At 39.2% G+C, this 15,187-nt stretch overlaps 1 protein-coding gene across 2 annotated transcripts in view; it reads right to left on the bottom strand.

The window, feature by feature from the left end:
* NELL1 (NEL-like 1 (chicken)) overlaps positions 1–15,187 on the bottom strand; it is a 1,454,777-nt gene that overhangs the window by 584,914 nt on the left and 854,676 nt on the right. For both annotated transcript variants that reach the window (XM_006865820.1, XM_006865821.1), the window contains exon 14: positions 9,664–9,786. In XM_006865820.1, the coding sequence (XP_006865882.1) occupies positions 9,664–9,786 (123 nt within the window). The remainder of the gene's footprint in view (positions 1–9,663; positions 9,787–15,187) is intronic.

The raw sequence follows: 15,187 nt of genomic DNA, 5'->3' as shown, positions 1-15,187 counted from the left end.
ATGAGATGAGATGGTGAAAAACCTCCAAATCTTCGGCCAGAGCAAGGCCAGGTGAAGACTGTGGGAACTTGCTTATATGCTAAAGCTGAAGAAAATTAAATCAAATCCACAAGAGCCAAAATATGACCTGGAATACATTCCACTTGAATTTAGAGATCATCTGAAGAACATAATTTATTCATTAGAAACTAATGACCAAAGATAGGAACAGTTGTGGGATGACATCAAGAATGCCATACTGGAGGAAAGCAAATGGTCATTAGGAAAACAAGAAAGAAGGAATAGACCAAAATGGATGTCAGACTCTCAAACTTGCTCAGCCGTGTAGAGATGCTAAAGCAAGTGGAAGACATGAAGAGGTAGAAGAGCTGAACAGAAATTTTCAAAGGGCTGACTGAGCAGACGAAATCAAGTATTATAATGAAATAGAGTTAGAAAACAAAAAGGGAAGAATGAGCTTAGCAGTTCTCGAGCTGAGGAAACTGAAGAAAAAATTCAAGGTTTGACTTGCAATACTGAAGGCATCTGTGTACAAAATATTGAAACATGAAGAAAACATCTAAAGAACATGGAAATAATTCAGAGAGTTACTGTACTAAAAAGCATGGTTTATGTTCAACTATTTCAAGAAGTAGCATATAATCAAGAGTTAATAATACTGAAGATTCATGAACAACCTGTGATACTCAGATGATACAACCTTGCTTGATGAAAGCAAAGAAGCCTTAAAACACTGAAGAAGATCTAAGACCAGAGACTTCAGTATGGACTAGACCTCAACATAAAGAAAAAAAAAAAAAAATCTCACCACTGAACCAATAAATAACATCATAATAAATGTAGGAATGACTGAAGTTGTCAAAGACTTCACTTTGCTAAGATCTACTATCAACACTCATAGAAAAAACAGTCAAGAAAGCAAATGACAAATTACATTAAGCAAATCTGCAGCACAAGACCTCGGAAATGTTGAAGAACAAACATGTCAGGTATGAGGATTAAGGTGTGCCTGACCAAGCCATGGTATTTTCAATAGCCTCATACATATCTGAAAGTTGGAACATGAATAAGAAAAGCCACAGAAGAGAAAGTATGCATTTGAGTTATGTTGTTAGAAAAGAATATTAAAAGTGCCATGAACTGCCCAAAAAAATGTGTTGGAAGAAATACAGCCAGAATTCTCCTGAGAAGACCTCATTTCCCATACTTAGGATACATTATCAAGAGGGACCATGCCCTGGAGAAGAACATCGTGTTAGGTAAAATGGAGAGTAAGGGGAAAAAAAGGAAGACACTCCAGTGAGATGGATTGGTACAATGGCAGCAACAATGGGCTCATGTGTGACTGTAAATCAGAACGGACTTGAGGACACAAAACCACCACAAACACCATTAGGTAATCTCAAGATTTTAGACTTGATTGTTGTTGTTGTCAGGTGCCATCGAGTCGGAACCAACCCACAAACACCATTAAGTAATCTAAAGATTTTAGACGTGATTGTTGTTGTTGTCAGGTGCCATCGAGTCGGAACCAACCCACAAACACCATTAAGTAATCTAAAGATTTTAGACGTGATTGTTGTTGTTGTCAGGTGCCATCGAGTCGGAACCGACTCATAGCAACCCCATGCACAGCAGAACGAAACAATGTCCGATCCTGGGCCAACCTCACTACTTTGCCATGCTTGAGTCCATTGATGCAGCCACTTGGCCAATCCATCTCGTTGGGGGTCTTCCTCTTTTACTCTGACCCTCCACCTTACCCAGCATGACATCCTTCTCCAGCGACTGTTCTCTCCTGATAATATGTCCAAAGTATGAGAGACGAAGCTTAGCCATCCTGGCCTCCAAGGAGCACTCAGGCTGCACTTCTTCCAAAACAGATCTATTGGTTCTTTTGGCAGTCCATGGCACTTTCAGTATTCTCCTCCAACACCACAACTCAAAGGCATCAATTCTTCTACGATCTTCCTTATTCACTGTCCAGCTTTCGCATCCATATGAGGCTATTGAAAACACAATGGCCTGGGTCAGGCACACCTTAGATAGCTTCTAAAATTTCAGGAGTCACTTCCTAAAAATTGGTGTGTCTGATTATCTTATTAACCTTTTTTCCTTTTTTTTTTTTTTTTTGGTGACCCCTGACCAAGGTGGCCACTGTATGCTAAAATTTGCATCCCTGTGTTAACAGCACTTTATTACAACTAAGTGAGCATAATGGGAAGGCATTTTATCATCCATATCAGTTTTTTATGCTTTTCATTTGTAATCTAATAGTCCTAACAATTAACAGTGACAATTCTTAGAGAAATCTAACCTAGTCCAGTTATTTCAATATGAGCCTGAAGAAAATCTGAAAACTCTACCAGAGAACACTGTCCTTCGTAATCCTCCTTCTTCATAGTTTTCTTAAGTAGCTCTAATTGCTAGGGGAAGTGGTGCCATTTGGGCTGCAAAGATGCCTTATACTGACCACGTCTGAGAGTGGCTTCTCACTTTAAAAATCAATCTGCATGGGATACCACTTCAAATGCTTTCTTGAAATGTTATGAGACTGATCTATAACCAGATGTACATCCTCAAAATATAGTCACAGTCTTTTATCTATATATCAAGTGTGAATATATTTTTTCCAAATAGGCATGGTTCTAAATGGGTCAATCACCCTACAATACTAGTCAGTCTTGCCCCTCAGTATTCTCTCTGGCATCTTTTCTGTGCACCTAAAGGCAGAATTTGAAATTACTACCATTCGGAATCTTCCTCATCACTTTAACCATATTTCAAAACCATGCCCAGAGTACTGTAACTACTTTTGCCCAAGGCTTTCCTAATTCTCTTGCTATTTACTTCAAAATCCTCAAATATCATCTTGTCTGATTCACAGCTGAATAGTTTATCAATTTAATTATCTTCCGTGATAACTTGCAACAAAGAGGTAAATAGCAACAATTTACCTCTCTACTCTCCCTCTCCCTTTTTCTCATATTGCGTAGCAGTTTCTGAAGGCATCTGGGTATTTCTACATGTAAGAAGGTAGAATTTGAATAATATTATTATTTTAATTCAGGCTTTCATTTACTTCTTTAGTATGAGCTGTCACATTAATCTTTTTTTTTTTATATCGAACGCTCTGTAACCATCTGTTCCTGGCTTTCTGTGTCCTTCTTATAGACAACTTGACCAGCATTCCATCGCACTCACTGTCAACACGCTTGTAAAGAATGACTTCTAGGAGCCTAGGGATTCTGAAGTATTTTAGAATAAAGATTCACCTATGTTCTAGAAACTTCTAGAGGGATGTGAATTTTATTTAAGTCATTTCTTTGACAGTCTGTCATTCATTAGCAAGCCAGGCTCCACTTTAAAATCAGCTTGCATATCCATATCTGGGAACAGTCATCTGCTGAGACAGGGGGTTATGGTCTAGATGCACATATGTCCCTCTGTCCCAGGAAGACTGAATCCATGGCAAAGCCATATAATACCTATGATGTCCTGCACTTGCCCCAACCGAAAACCATGCCCAAGGGACAAATGTTAAATTGCTAACAAAAACAACCATTGCAGGTCAAGACAGAAACAAATCAGAAAAAAGAAAAAAAATTTTTATTTTAGTATCATTGTTGTTAACCACCGTTGAGTAGGTTCTGACTCATAGCCACCCTATATAGTGTTTCCAAGGAACAGCAAGTGAGTTTGAACTGTCAACCTTGTGGTTCAAACCAACCTTGTGGTCCAGCACTCTATCCCACAATGACACACCAGTACCTTTAAGCATTTTTCCTCCCATTTTTGAACAAGGAGTCTTGCATTTTCATTTATCTCTGGGTCCTGTAAATAACATAACCAGGCCTGCCAGTGTATTTCTAGCAGTTGCAATCAAAGGAGTTCTTAACTAATACGTGCTCTGTTCATATGGCTTTGTATTTTGAGTTATTCTTTGTTAGCCTCTTTTACATGAGAGAGTAGCATTTTCTAACTTGTTCTATTGGGTGGGAGGCATTTGTTCAATCTTTCTCCTGTACTCAATGGCGAATTCTCCAGAAGTTGTTTTTGTTTGTGTTTTTGTGTATGTGTGTTGCTTTTTTGGTACCCAAAACCTTGCTCTAGACACATAATTCATACTCACTGAATCCTGATGAAATAAATGTCAATAGGATCAGTCATTAGGTAAGAATGCTTTCAACCATCACCACATCTTATCCAGCCCTAATGACAGATAGGAGAGGAGATTTATTCTCTCAACAACGTATTGACAGCCGGCTGCCTAGTTAAAGCTTAGCTTTAGTTCTAGAGTAAGTGCAGGACTGAGAAAGCAGACAAACACTTTTTTGCAGAAAACTCCAACCCTCATATCAAGTTATGCAAATTAGAATTCAAATAGTTAGCAACCATCTTCTCAATTTAACCCTAAATGGCAAAATATTTAGCAACAGATGTTGTGTCGTTTCAAAAGTACATTAGCCTATCAAAAGTGTGAGCAAAATAAAACAACTTAAATTGTCACAACACTCTCTCTTCCCTTCCTGTTTTCTTAGCAGTCTCTAGTTAGAATATAAATAACAACAACAAAAAAATATAACTGAACATGTCACGGGAATTCTTCTGGACTTTATAGCAAGGAGTCGCAGATTTGGGTGAGGAGTTGGGAATGCAAGACCTGAGCAAGACAACAGGGGTGTGAGAAAGCACGTTTAAAAGAAAGTGAAAGTACACTCGAGAGGTGAGTGGGTCTTTCTATGAAAGCCAGTGAGACAAACAATGATCACAGCTGTCTAGGGGTTCTTGTTGTTGTTGTTATATGTGCCGTGGAGTCAGTTCCAACTCACAGCGACCCTGAACAAGATTTCCGAAGCTGTAAATCTTTACAGCAGCAGAAAGCCTCATCTTTCTCCCGCGTAACAGCTGGTAGTTTCGAACTGCTGACCTTAAGGTTCGTAGCCTGATTCGTAACCGCTACGCTACCAGAGCTCCTTTGACTAGGGGTAGTCATGCTTTAAAATATCCATCTCTGCCATTCTTGTAGCTCATAGGTATTTCTTCTTTTTGTCTCCTTATTTAGTTATCTTCTTCTACCCATGGGGGTTGATGGTTCCCATTGGGATGGGGTCTAGGGGTGTCAGATCTGCTCCTCCTTCCTTACATCCCTGTGCTATCAAAAAGATAGTTAATGATGAATAGCAAGGGAAGAAGAGGAAAAGACTGGAGAGAAGTAAGGGGTAGGAGAAAGGTAAGGGGAACAGAGAAAGGAAGCACAAAGGAAAGAGATGGAAGACTGACAGCAATTCCACGGGCTAGACTGTGCCTAATACTAAATTCACTGCATCTTAGTCAATATTGACCTGTGAAATAGAGTAATATTCTCAACCTCCCAGAGTTAAGGTGGAAACTAAATGAGCTAACATATGTGAGAGCATTTAGCAAGGTGTCTTGCTTGGACTTCTTTTGTTGAAGGTGAACAGGGATTTTCCATCTGCTTGGATAAGGCTCTTTACATAGGCATCAATCACCAGGAATTCACACTCGTCAGTATCATTAGAGAAACTGCTGCCTTGTGTTAAGATTGCTAATAGAAGTGCTAGCACTGTTTATTTCCATCCAGACGGGTCAATTCCAGGAACAATGCAGTGTTTAGAAAAGCTTTCATCATTAAAGGAAATTGAAAGAATTCCTTCAAGTTGTTTAGCTATCCTGGCCCAACTCCTGCAAATGTTTCAGATATGGATGGTTAAGTTAGCCATAAAGCATGTATCCTGAAACCAAGATACAAATTTGGATACTTCAGGCAGAAGGTTGAAGTTCAGGTTAACACTTGAACTTCCATAGCTCTCTTCTTCACCATTGTTATCATCATCATCACCACCATCACTTTGTATAGCATTTTATAAGTTTTAAATGCACTATTATATATGTTATTGTTGTTGTTATGTGCCATGGAGTCAGTTCCGACTCATAGCGACCCTGTACAAGGTTTCTGAGGCTGTATATCTTTACGGGAGCAGAAAGCCTCCTCTTTCTCCTGCGGAACAGCTGGTAGTTTCAAACTGTTGTCCCTGAGGTTTGCAGCCCGATTCATAATCACTATGCTACCAGAGCTCCTAATATATATATATCCTCTAGTAATGTTCCTGATAACAAAAACAGAAACTAAAACCTACTGCTGTCAAGTGAATTCTGATTCAAGGTATCTCCATGGACTGTGGAATAAAACTGCTGTATAGGGTTTTCTTAGTTGTCATCTTTGTAGACGGATCCCCAAACCTTTCCTCCATGGAGCCACTGACAGGACTTAACCACTAACCTCTAGGCTAGAAAATAACTGTAAATCACTTGCACTACACCTAGATACTTCTTTCTAATAACATCGTCAGATAAAACATGGAAGGTGGCATTCATCATTATCGTTGCTGTTGTTAAGTGTCATTAAGTCGATTCCGACCCAGAGCAACCCTGTATGCACAAATATAAAACTTACAGCACACCAGTAATGAAATCAAGCCTGAATCCTAGTTCTCCAAGCCTTTTGTTCAAGTCTTCAACTACACCTCCTTACCTCCCACCACATGCCATATTTACATAATGTAGGAATCTCCATATGTAACTGAAGTCAACACAACTATAAGAAAATCACCGTCCCAAATTCACAACCTTCAAGGGAAAATGCATTTCCCCTCAAAGTTTGTGGACACAAGAAACACTATTGGAACTCATATTTTTTTACACTTGGACTTCTGAATCCCAATAAGGTAATTACTATCACAACCACAGGAGAGAATATGGCAAACACAAACTCCCTGAACAAGGGCAATTAATATTCTTTGATGAGGTAACAATTAGGAAAAAAATGCGTCAAACTCAAATCCCTCTCCTGCTCTTCAGAGCATTTTAAATCATTTTTATATGTATATTTCTTCCTGTCCATGCATATATATACTTTTTGAGATATTTCAAGTGATAAATTTGATGCTTCAAATTTTTAGTAATAAATGTTGATTAAAAAAATAATAGTGCCACTGAGTTGATTCCAACTCACAATGACCCTACGAAAAAGAGCACAGTCCCGGTGAGCCTCCAAGGTTGTGATCTGTAAATGGAGGAGACTGCCCCATCTTTCCCCTGCAGAATGATTAGCAACCGCCTGACCACCAGGGCACCATAAACACTAACTGACGTCAAATTGTCTATCAATTGTCCTTCAAACAAGTTTTCCAATTACACTGTTAGTCTAGTATGAAACTACTTATTTACACACCCTCACTAATAGAAAATCAAATCAGCCTTTTAAAATCCTTTCCCAAGCTTATGCATGAAAATGGTGACTTTATTGTTGTAAATTATTTCTCTGCCATCACTGGTATGTCAGAACATCTTTACAAAGGCATACCCATAATGGCAGCAGCTATGTCTTTGGGCAGGTTAATTAACCTCATTTTGCTTTAGTTTGGTAGTGGTGGTTGTGTGTTGTTGACTTGGTTCCAACTCATAGGACCCTGTATAGGGCTTCAAGGCTTTAAGTCTTTACAGGATCAGAAAGCCTCAACTTTCTCCCATGGAGTAACTGGTAGATTCGAACTGCTGACCTTGCCATTAGCAACCCAGCTTTTAATCTGCTATGCTACCAGGACGCTTTGCCTCAGTTTGTTGTAGCTGCTGTCATGTGCTGCCAAGTCTGTTCCAACTCATAACAACCCTGTGAAGGGTTTCCAAGCAGTGGCTGGTGAATGACAATAGTACCTATTCGTAAGATTGTTGTAATTAAATGAGAAGATAGATATAAAGAACAATTTCTGGCATATAATATAATGTTGTTGTTGCAGTTATGTGCCATGGAGTAGATTCTGACTCATAGCAGCCCTGTACAGGGTTTCCGAGGCTGTGAATCTTTACGGGAACAGAATACCTCATTTTTCTCCCACGGAACAGCTGGTAGTTTCGAACTGCTGACTATAAGATCAGCAGCCTGATTCGTAACCACAATACTACCAGAGCTCATTATATATAACGGTGCATTGTATATGGTGGAAACTCCAAATAGGGTCGCTATAAGTTGAAGCAGGCTTAACAGCACTTAACAAGTAAACAATGTCAATTATTATTATTATTTTTAGCATTTCATCCTGAGAATTCCTAGAGTTTTGGACATGTTGCCTCTTTATCAGTGTGATAGTGTATCTTTTCTTTGGGGTTGATTCAGTCAGTTAACACACATTTAGTGAGTATCTACAATGCAACACCCACCATTTTATTCTAACTGCTGGGGATAGAGCACTGGGAGAAAATAAATGATCACTCTCATGGAGTGTGAGTTTTAGTGACAGGTACACACTAAACAAACACACAAATGACTGTATAAAGTTCTATCCGGTTGAATTTATGAAGAAAAATGAAGCCAGATAGGAGACTAGAAGTGACAGGGATGTTCTAGGAGAGTTTCTGTGTGAGTGAGCATAGAGGCTGAGGGGTTAGCAAGTACAAAGTCCCAGAGACAGGAATGTGGAGCCAGGGCAGTGGTGCACAGGGAGCAAAGGACAGAGCCAGGGCCAAATGTCAACGGAGAGGAACCAGCAACCAGCTATTGAATGCCTCATGAGCCAGAGGGAAGACTTGGAATTTGAATGCCAGTGCAGACAGAAGCTGGAATACTGGATTCCAAATTGCAGAACTGTTGTCCACTCCAGCAGATTCTGGAATGTGGCCATGGATAGTGCTCACTTGTCCTCTGAGTCAGTATAGGAAATTGCCAGTGGTTGTATTCTAGTCCATGAAATTAAATGTCAAAATAAATTGAAGTCTTCTGAGCTCTGGTGGTTCAGTGGGTTAAGGGTTGCTCTATGAACCAAAAGGTTGAGAATTTGAATTCACCTGCCAATCTACAGGATAGTAGAAAGATAGGGGAGGATGCTTTTGTGAAGAGTGACAGCCTCAAAACCCTACAGGGATAGTTTTACTCTCTCCATGTAGTTTTGTAGGATAAGCAATGATCTGCTAATCTCAGGTTGGTGGTTCAAACTCACCAGCTGCTCCTTGGAAACACTATACAGGGTCACTGTGAATGGGAATCAATTTGATGGCAATGTGTTGGGTTTGTTTTCATTACTATTGTTACTGGGTGTCATTGAGCTGATTCCAACTCTTAGTGATTACATGTGACAGAGTATCTTAGTCCTATATGGTTTCCTAGGCTGTAACCTTGACGGAAGCAGATTGCTTGGTCTTTGTCCCTTTCAGCTAACAGACAAAGACTTAAACTTGTTGTGCCACCAGAGCACCTTATGCCTCCTATTACTGATAGGTATTTTAAGGTGTATCTCGTTTTCAATTAATACAAATATCCTGTTTGATCACAGGGAACATAAGTCCACATTAGCAGTCAGAGGTGCTCTCCAGGACTCAGCCCAAGAGATGAAACTGAATAGAGCCATCAAATTGTGGAGTGCCTTCACTCACTCATCCTTCCCTTTTATCTTAACTCAAAAGCTTTTTTCCCAAGGTAAATCATTGTTCATCCTCACAATGCCCAGTGTCCATGAGAGTGGATAGATCAGGAGCAGAAGGCCTGGTCACGCTCAGCCCCAGGATGATGACAAGCATCTGGCACATGAGCACAAAGATCCCTGCAGAGCAGACAGTCACAGCTCGCCCGTCCAGCAGCCAGCCTACCTTTACAGATGGTCCCATTTCCCACGTAGCCCGGTTTGCAGGTACAGCTGTGGCCCTGAACAGTGTTGGTGCAGATTGCATTCTCATCGCAGTTGTGCTGCCCATCACTGCATTCATCATGCTCTGCGAGGCAGGAGAGAAAAGGAGATGCTTTTTCTTAACTTGGATTCATTGGTGGGGGAAAAAAGTTAGCTGCAATTCAACCAAGTAAGATAGACAGTGAATACTTTCTATTGGATATTTGCTATGTGCCTGTCATTTTCTAGATCGGATTTGGTAGAAATCTCAGCTACTCTAAACGACGGATGTTATCATCCCCACATTTCATTACCCTCAGTTCTGCTGCTTTGCACTCATTATCTCCTTCTACCTTCTCAAAAGCTTTCTGCAAAGTCTCCAAGATAGTGGTTCTCAACCCAAGATAATTTCACCCTCTCCAATTTTAATTGGAGGGCATCTGACAATGACTGAAGGTATTTTTAGTTGTCATGACATAGGAGGAGGGGAGGCGAAGCTACAGGCATCCAGTGGGTAGAGATCAAGGATGCTACTGAGCACCTTAGAATACTCAAGACAGAACTGTTGGTAAATGTAGTCGAGTTCGTTCCAACTCATAGTGACCTTGTATAGGGTTTCCAAAGAACAACTGGTGAGTTTGAACCGCTGACCTTGTGGTTCGAACCGACCTTGCAGTCCAGTAATCAGGCCACAACAGGGCACAGAATTGACAGGTCCAAAACAACAACAGTGCTGAAGTGAGATACCCTACACAAAGGTTTAAAAAAAAAAAATCCAAAACTAAAACTCATTAAAGCAATCCTATGACTTATTTTACATTTGAAAAAAAAAGGGGGCTGAGCATTTACCAATGAGGATTTCTAAAGTAGTAGCACAGGCCACATGGAATAGTGGTGAGGGCAGAATTGGGCTGTGAGCAGGACTGGAATTAAGTAGGGTACTGAAGGTTCGTTAGCAGTTCAACAGTAATTTTCCACACAACCTTCTTTTTTTCCATTTTTGTTTTTGTAGTTACAGAATTCAACCTCTGGGTTGATGTCTGATGTGTTTTAATAATGATACATCTCCACACACATGTATATTCAGACACATGCACACAGGTTTGCATTCAAATAGCCAAAGCATTTTTAATCCATAAGGCAGAGCAGAGAGTAATAGATTGAATACTGCCAAATGTTTTAATGCACTAAAAACATTAAACATTAAAAAGCAAGATGTCCCAGCTTACTATGCTTTTCGTTTATAATCATGGGGCTTAAAGAGACATGCAAATGACTACTCTAAATAAACAGTATGAGAAGTCTGTATCACTTATTCTATTTAACATCTGTCAATATAACTTCTTAGAAATATTAAGATGAAAAATCAAGTACAATTGTTTATATCACAAAAGGTTATAAAAACCGAATGGAAATGCTAGTTAGAACCCCGTAAGAACACTAATGGTGATAAAACTTAAAACCCAATCAAGTTTGTTAAGTGAACTGTTATATCAATGTACCAATCAATGAAAATACCATCCATCTTCATTATATTTTATTTAAAATTTCCTACCAAGGACCTAGTTATTAGAAAGGTTCATTCTTGCACAGTACAGCTGTTTTAGTCATGCAACATGTGATTATGTTAAAAGTAAAGCACACACATACATCTGACTCATGTTTTAATACCTTGGATTTTCAAAAGAAAACGTAGTTTTTAATCCTTAAGACCAACCCAAACTGTCAGTGAGAAATGTGCCCAGGGTAGCAAGTAGTGAAAATGGAAGAGAAGATTTATGAGGACATGCTTCTAGCCTGTGCTGAAGTCATCGTGAGCACACTCCAGATGCGGATTACACATCCTGAGGATGTGTCATCAAACTATCAAGTACCTAGTATGCGCAGGTACAGCACCAGACAATGCCAGGGACAAGAAAGTCCAAGAATCTAGACTTAGATGCTAACTGTTTTTATTCCCTATTTAAATTCATCTAATAAATAATTATTAACATCTCTACTAGACATATGAGTAGATATGGCCTCTGCTCCCATGAGCATTTGAATAGGGGCCACCAGACCTCAATATCTAATTAACTAGAACAGAAGGGGGAAGTGATTAAGTGTTTGACCTTTTATTTTATCATACAAACAGGACATAGTTTAGAGGTAAAGAGAGCTCTGCTAATAATTACGCTGAGAAAACAGACATAATTCAGAATGACCGAAGCAAATGGGCATGTGTGGTCACTTGAGATAAGAAAAACCAAGATACACTGGAATGAGACTTCACTGGATCCTCCTTCTGAATGGCGAGAAGAGAGAAGCCTTCTTGCAAACTGTAGTATTTAAACTGATCTTTTAAAAATGGATATTATTATTGAAGAAATGTATGATTTGACGAAGCATACTCAAATTGTGATCCAGCCTTACCTACCCAGACTTGAAAACAAACCTCCATTACTGCCCAGAAAATCTACATGCTCATTTCTATTTCTCCAGCTTTTTCAGACTCTCTTGACCTAAAATACCTTCTTTCAATGCAGTTGGAACAGGTATGCTCCTGCCTGGCTTCAAATACTACATCAACCCCAGACTCTTGCCATGAAAGCTTCCACACATGCTCTATAGACGACATGAACTTTAGTTATTTGGAATTGCTCTAAAATTTTATAGCTTTACCTCTTTAGAAATGCTGTTGCTGTGTGCTGTCCAATTCATACCAACTCACAGTAACACTATAAAACATGTCATTATGTGAAAAAGTAGAGCTGCCCTATAGGGTTTCCTAGGCTATAATTTTTATGGGGGTGGATGGTCAAGGTGAAGTCTTTCTTCCTGAGGAGCCACTGGCTGGATTCTAACCATTTCCATCTTGGTTAGCAGGAGAAACTAACTTCTGTACCACCAGAGCTTCTTTGTAGATAATCAAATCAAAAATATTATGACATTATTTACAAGTCTTACTAAGTGACTAACTCAGTAGACAGCACCAAGAATTAAATCCTTTGCATATGTGATACTATTTAATTCTACCAACAATCATAAAGTGAAATGTCCTGACTTTACTAATAAGAAAGTGAGACAAAACAAAGTTAGCTAATTTTCCTAACACTGCAAACTAGTAAATGGATTAGCTCAAATCTGTGACTCTAGAAATCTAGCCTGAATCATAGTATGACTGAGAGGTGAAAGGAATTTATTACTGAAACTAAACAAACACATATGGAAGAAATTCTATAATGACAAACGTTCTACAGAAGATGACTGTCTTATTCTATACTGGCTAAAATTCCAATGACTGCATCCAAATTCCATTTTGGATACATTTCCTGAAAAGATAGGGCCTTGGCATCAGGATCACTGCCTCAGTATCCAGAAAACCAAGGCTACAAAACTTTCCTATTTTATTAATATTGCCAGTCTCAAGTTTTCCAAATGACTAATTTGGTGATAGAGATACTGAAAAAAGAAATGGTCTCATTCTAGCAATACCAATTATCTGCTCAACTGGTGGAGATGCTCAAAAAAGTAAAAGAAAAAATGCTTGCAGCATGACATACAGGCCAAGAACACACACTCCAGAGCCACATCACATCATTCTGTGTTTGCTGCTTTCTAATTATTTAAATGTGGGTACAACACTCAACCTCTCAGTACCCTCACTTTCCTATTTTGTAAAATGAAAATAAAAGCAGTTCTCATCTCCTACAGTGACTCAATACAACAAATCCAGGGTTTACGTACTAGAAGTAGTAATGCTGCTGCTGCAATTACTTGTGGGTAGACTGCATCAGGAGATGGTAGTTAAAACTGGTTGTGTAAATGTTTCTTTCCTTTATTTCCTTTACACAGTTCAGATAGAAACTTGCAGATAACAAATTAAAAGAATTCTTTGAAGACTTAAATAAGTAACTGCTTAGGCTCAATTATGGTTCCCAGACAACTAGACTATTATACAATATTTAGAATACCAAATGTCTTTTTTAAAAAAAAAAAAAAGATAAATATTACAACAGTATCCTGTCTCTCCATTAGTAATAATAATGATGATAATTACTGTTATACTGGTTAATATTCATTGAGGAGTCATCAAGCACTACCATACTATTACGATCTTGCTTCATTGTCTTTGCTTCTCGCTTCCTTTCCAAGGAATGGCTCAGAAGAACATTACAACTCTGTGAGAACAACGTGGATTCAATGTTATTGTTAGGAGCTGTCAGTTGGTTCCGAATCATACCAACCCTGTGCACAACAGAACAAAATACTATCGAGTCCTGTGATATCTTCACCATGGTTGTTGTGTTTGTGCCCACTATTGCTGCCACTGTGTCAATCCATATTGTTGGGCGTCTTCATCTTTTTTGTTGACTTCTCTAAGAATAATGTCCTTCTCCAGGGACTGTTCCTTCTGATAATATGTCCAAAGTAGAAGAGCCAAAGTCTCACTATCCTCATGTCTAAGAAGCATTATGACTATATTCTTTGTAAGACAGGTCTGCTTGCTCTTCTGATAGTCCATAATATTTTCAATAAACTTCACCAGCACCAAAATTCAAATGCATTGATTCTTCTATGACCTTCCTTATTCACTTCCCGACTTTCACATGCATACGAGGTGATTAAAGATACTATGGCTTGGGTCAGGTGCATGTTAGTCCTCACACTGGTATCTGTGCTCTTGAAGACACTAAAGAAAAAAAATTTTTTTTTTTTTAAACAGCAGATCTTCCCACTGTACTATGTCATTTGATTTCTCGACTGCTGCTTTCATGAGTATTGACTGAACGCAAAATGAAGTCATTGACAACGTCTGTCTTTTCTCCATTTATCATGACACTACTTTTGGTTCACTTGTGAGGATTTTTACTTACATTACATTCAAGTGAAATCCATACTGAAGCCTTTTTTCTTCATTGCTGTTGTTGTTAAGTGTCATTGAGTCAGTCCTGACTCATAGAGACCTGTATTGGGTTTCCAAGGAGCAGCTGGAGATCTTGGACTGCTGACCTCGCAGTTCCAGCTGACTTGGCAGTCCAGCACATTAACCCACAGCACCACACCAGGTCCTATGAAAATTAAAGAGCCTAGAACCACTATCACTGTTATCATCATCATAGTCACAGTATGGAATTGGCCTGTTTTCCATGAAACCTTCATTAATAGCTCTATGAATATTTTACTAGGAGTTCTGGTAGTCTCTTCTATATTCTGTCTCATTGTCATTTTTGTTGTTAAGGTTTCAACACATATTGGTCCTGTATAGGGGTTCAGGGAGCTGTTGGTGGGTTTGAACCTCAGAACTTGCAATTGGCAGCCCAGTGCCATACTAGAGACTCCTCTCTATATCCTCTATATATCCTCCAGCGCCACACCAGGACTCCTCTCTATCCCCTGTTGCTGCTGTTACTGCTTCATGTGCTTGAGTATGTTCAGACTCAGTCATCCTATGCAGGATTCCCACAGCTATAAATCTTTACGGGAGCAGAAATTCTCCTCTTTCTTCCACGGAGCAGTGGTGGATT

This window comes from Chrysochloris asiatica, unplaced genomic scaffold (genome assembly GCF_000296735.1).
Source record: "Chrysochloris asiatica unplaced genomic scaffold, ChrAsi1.0 scaffold00083, whole genome shotgun sequence".
Taxonomy (NCBI): domain Eukaryota; kingdom Metazoa; phylum Chordata; class Mammalia; order Afrosoricida; family Chrysochloridae; genus Chrysochloris; species Chrysochloris asiatica.
The sequence above is the reverse complement of the archived record's forward strand: the minus strand, read 5'-3'. Positions and strand labels throughout refer to the sequence as shown.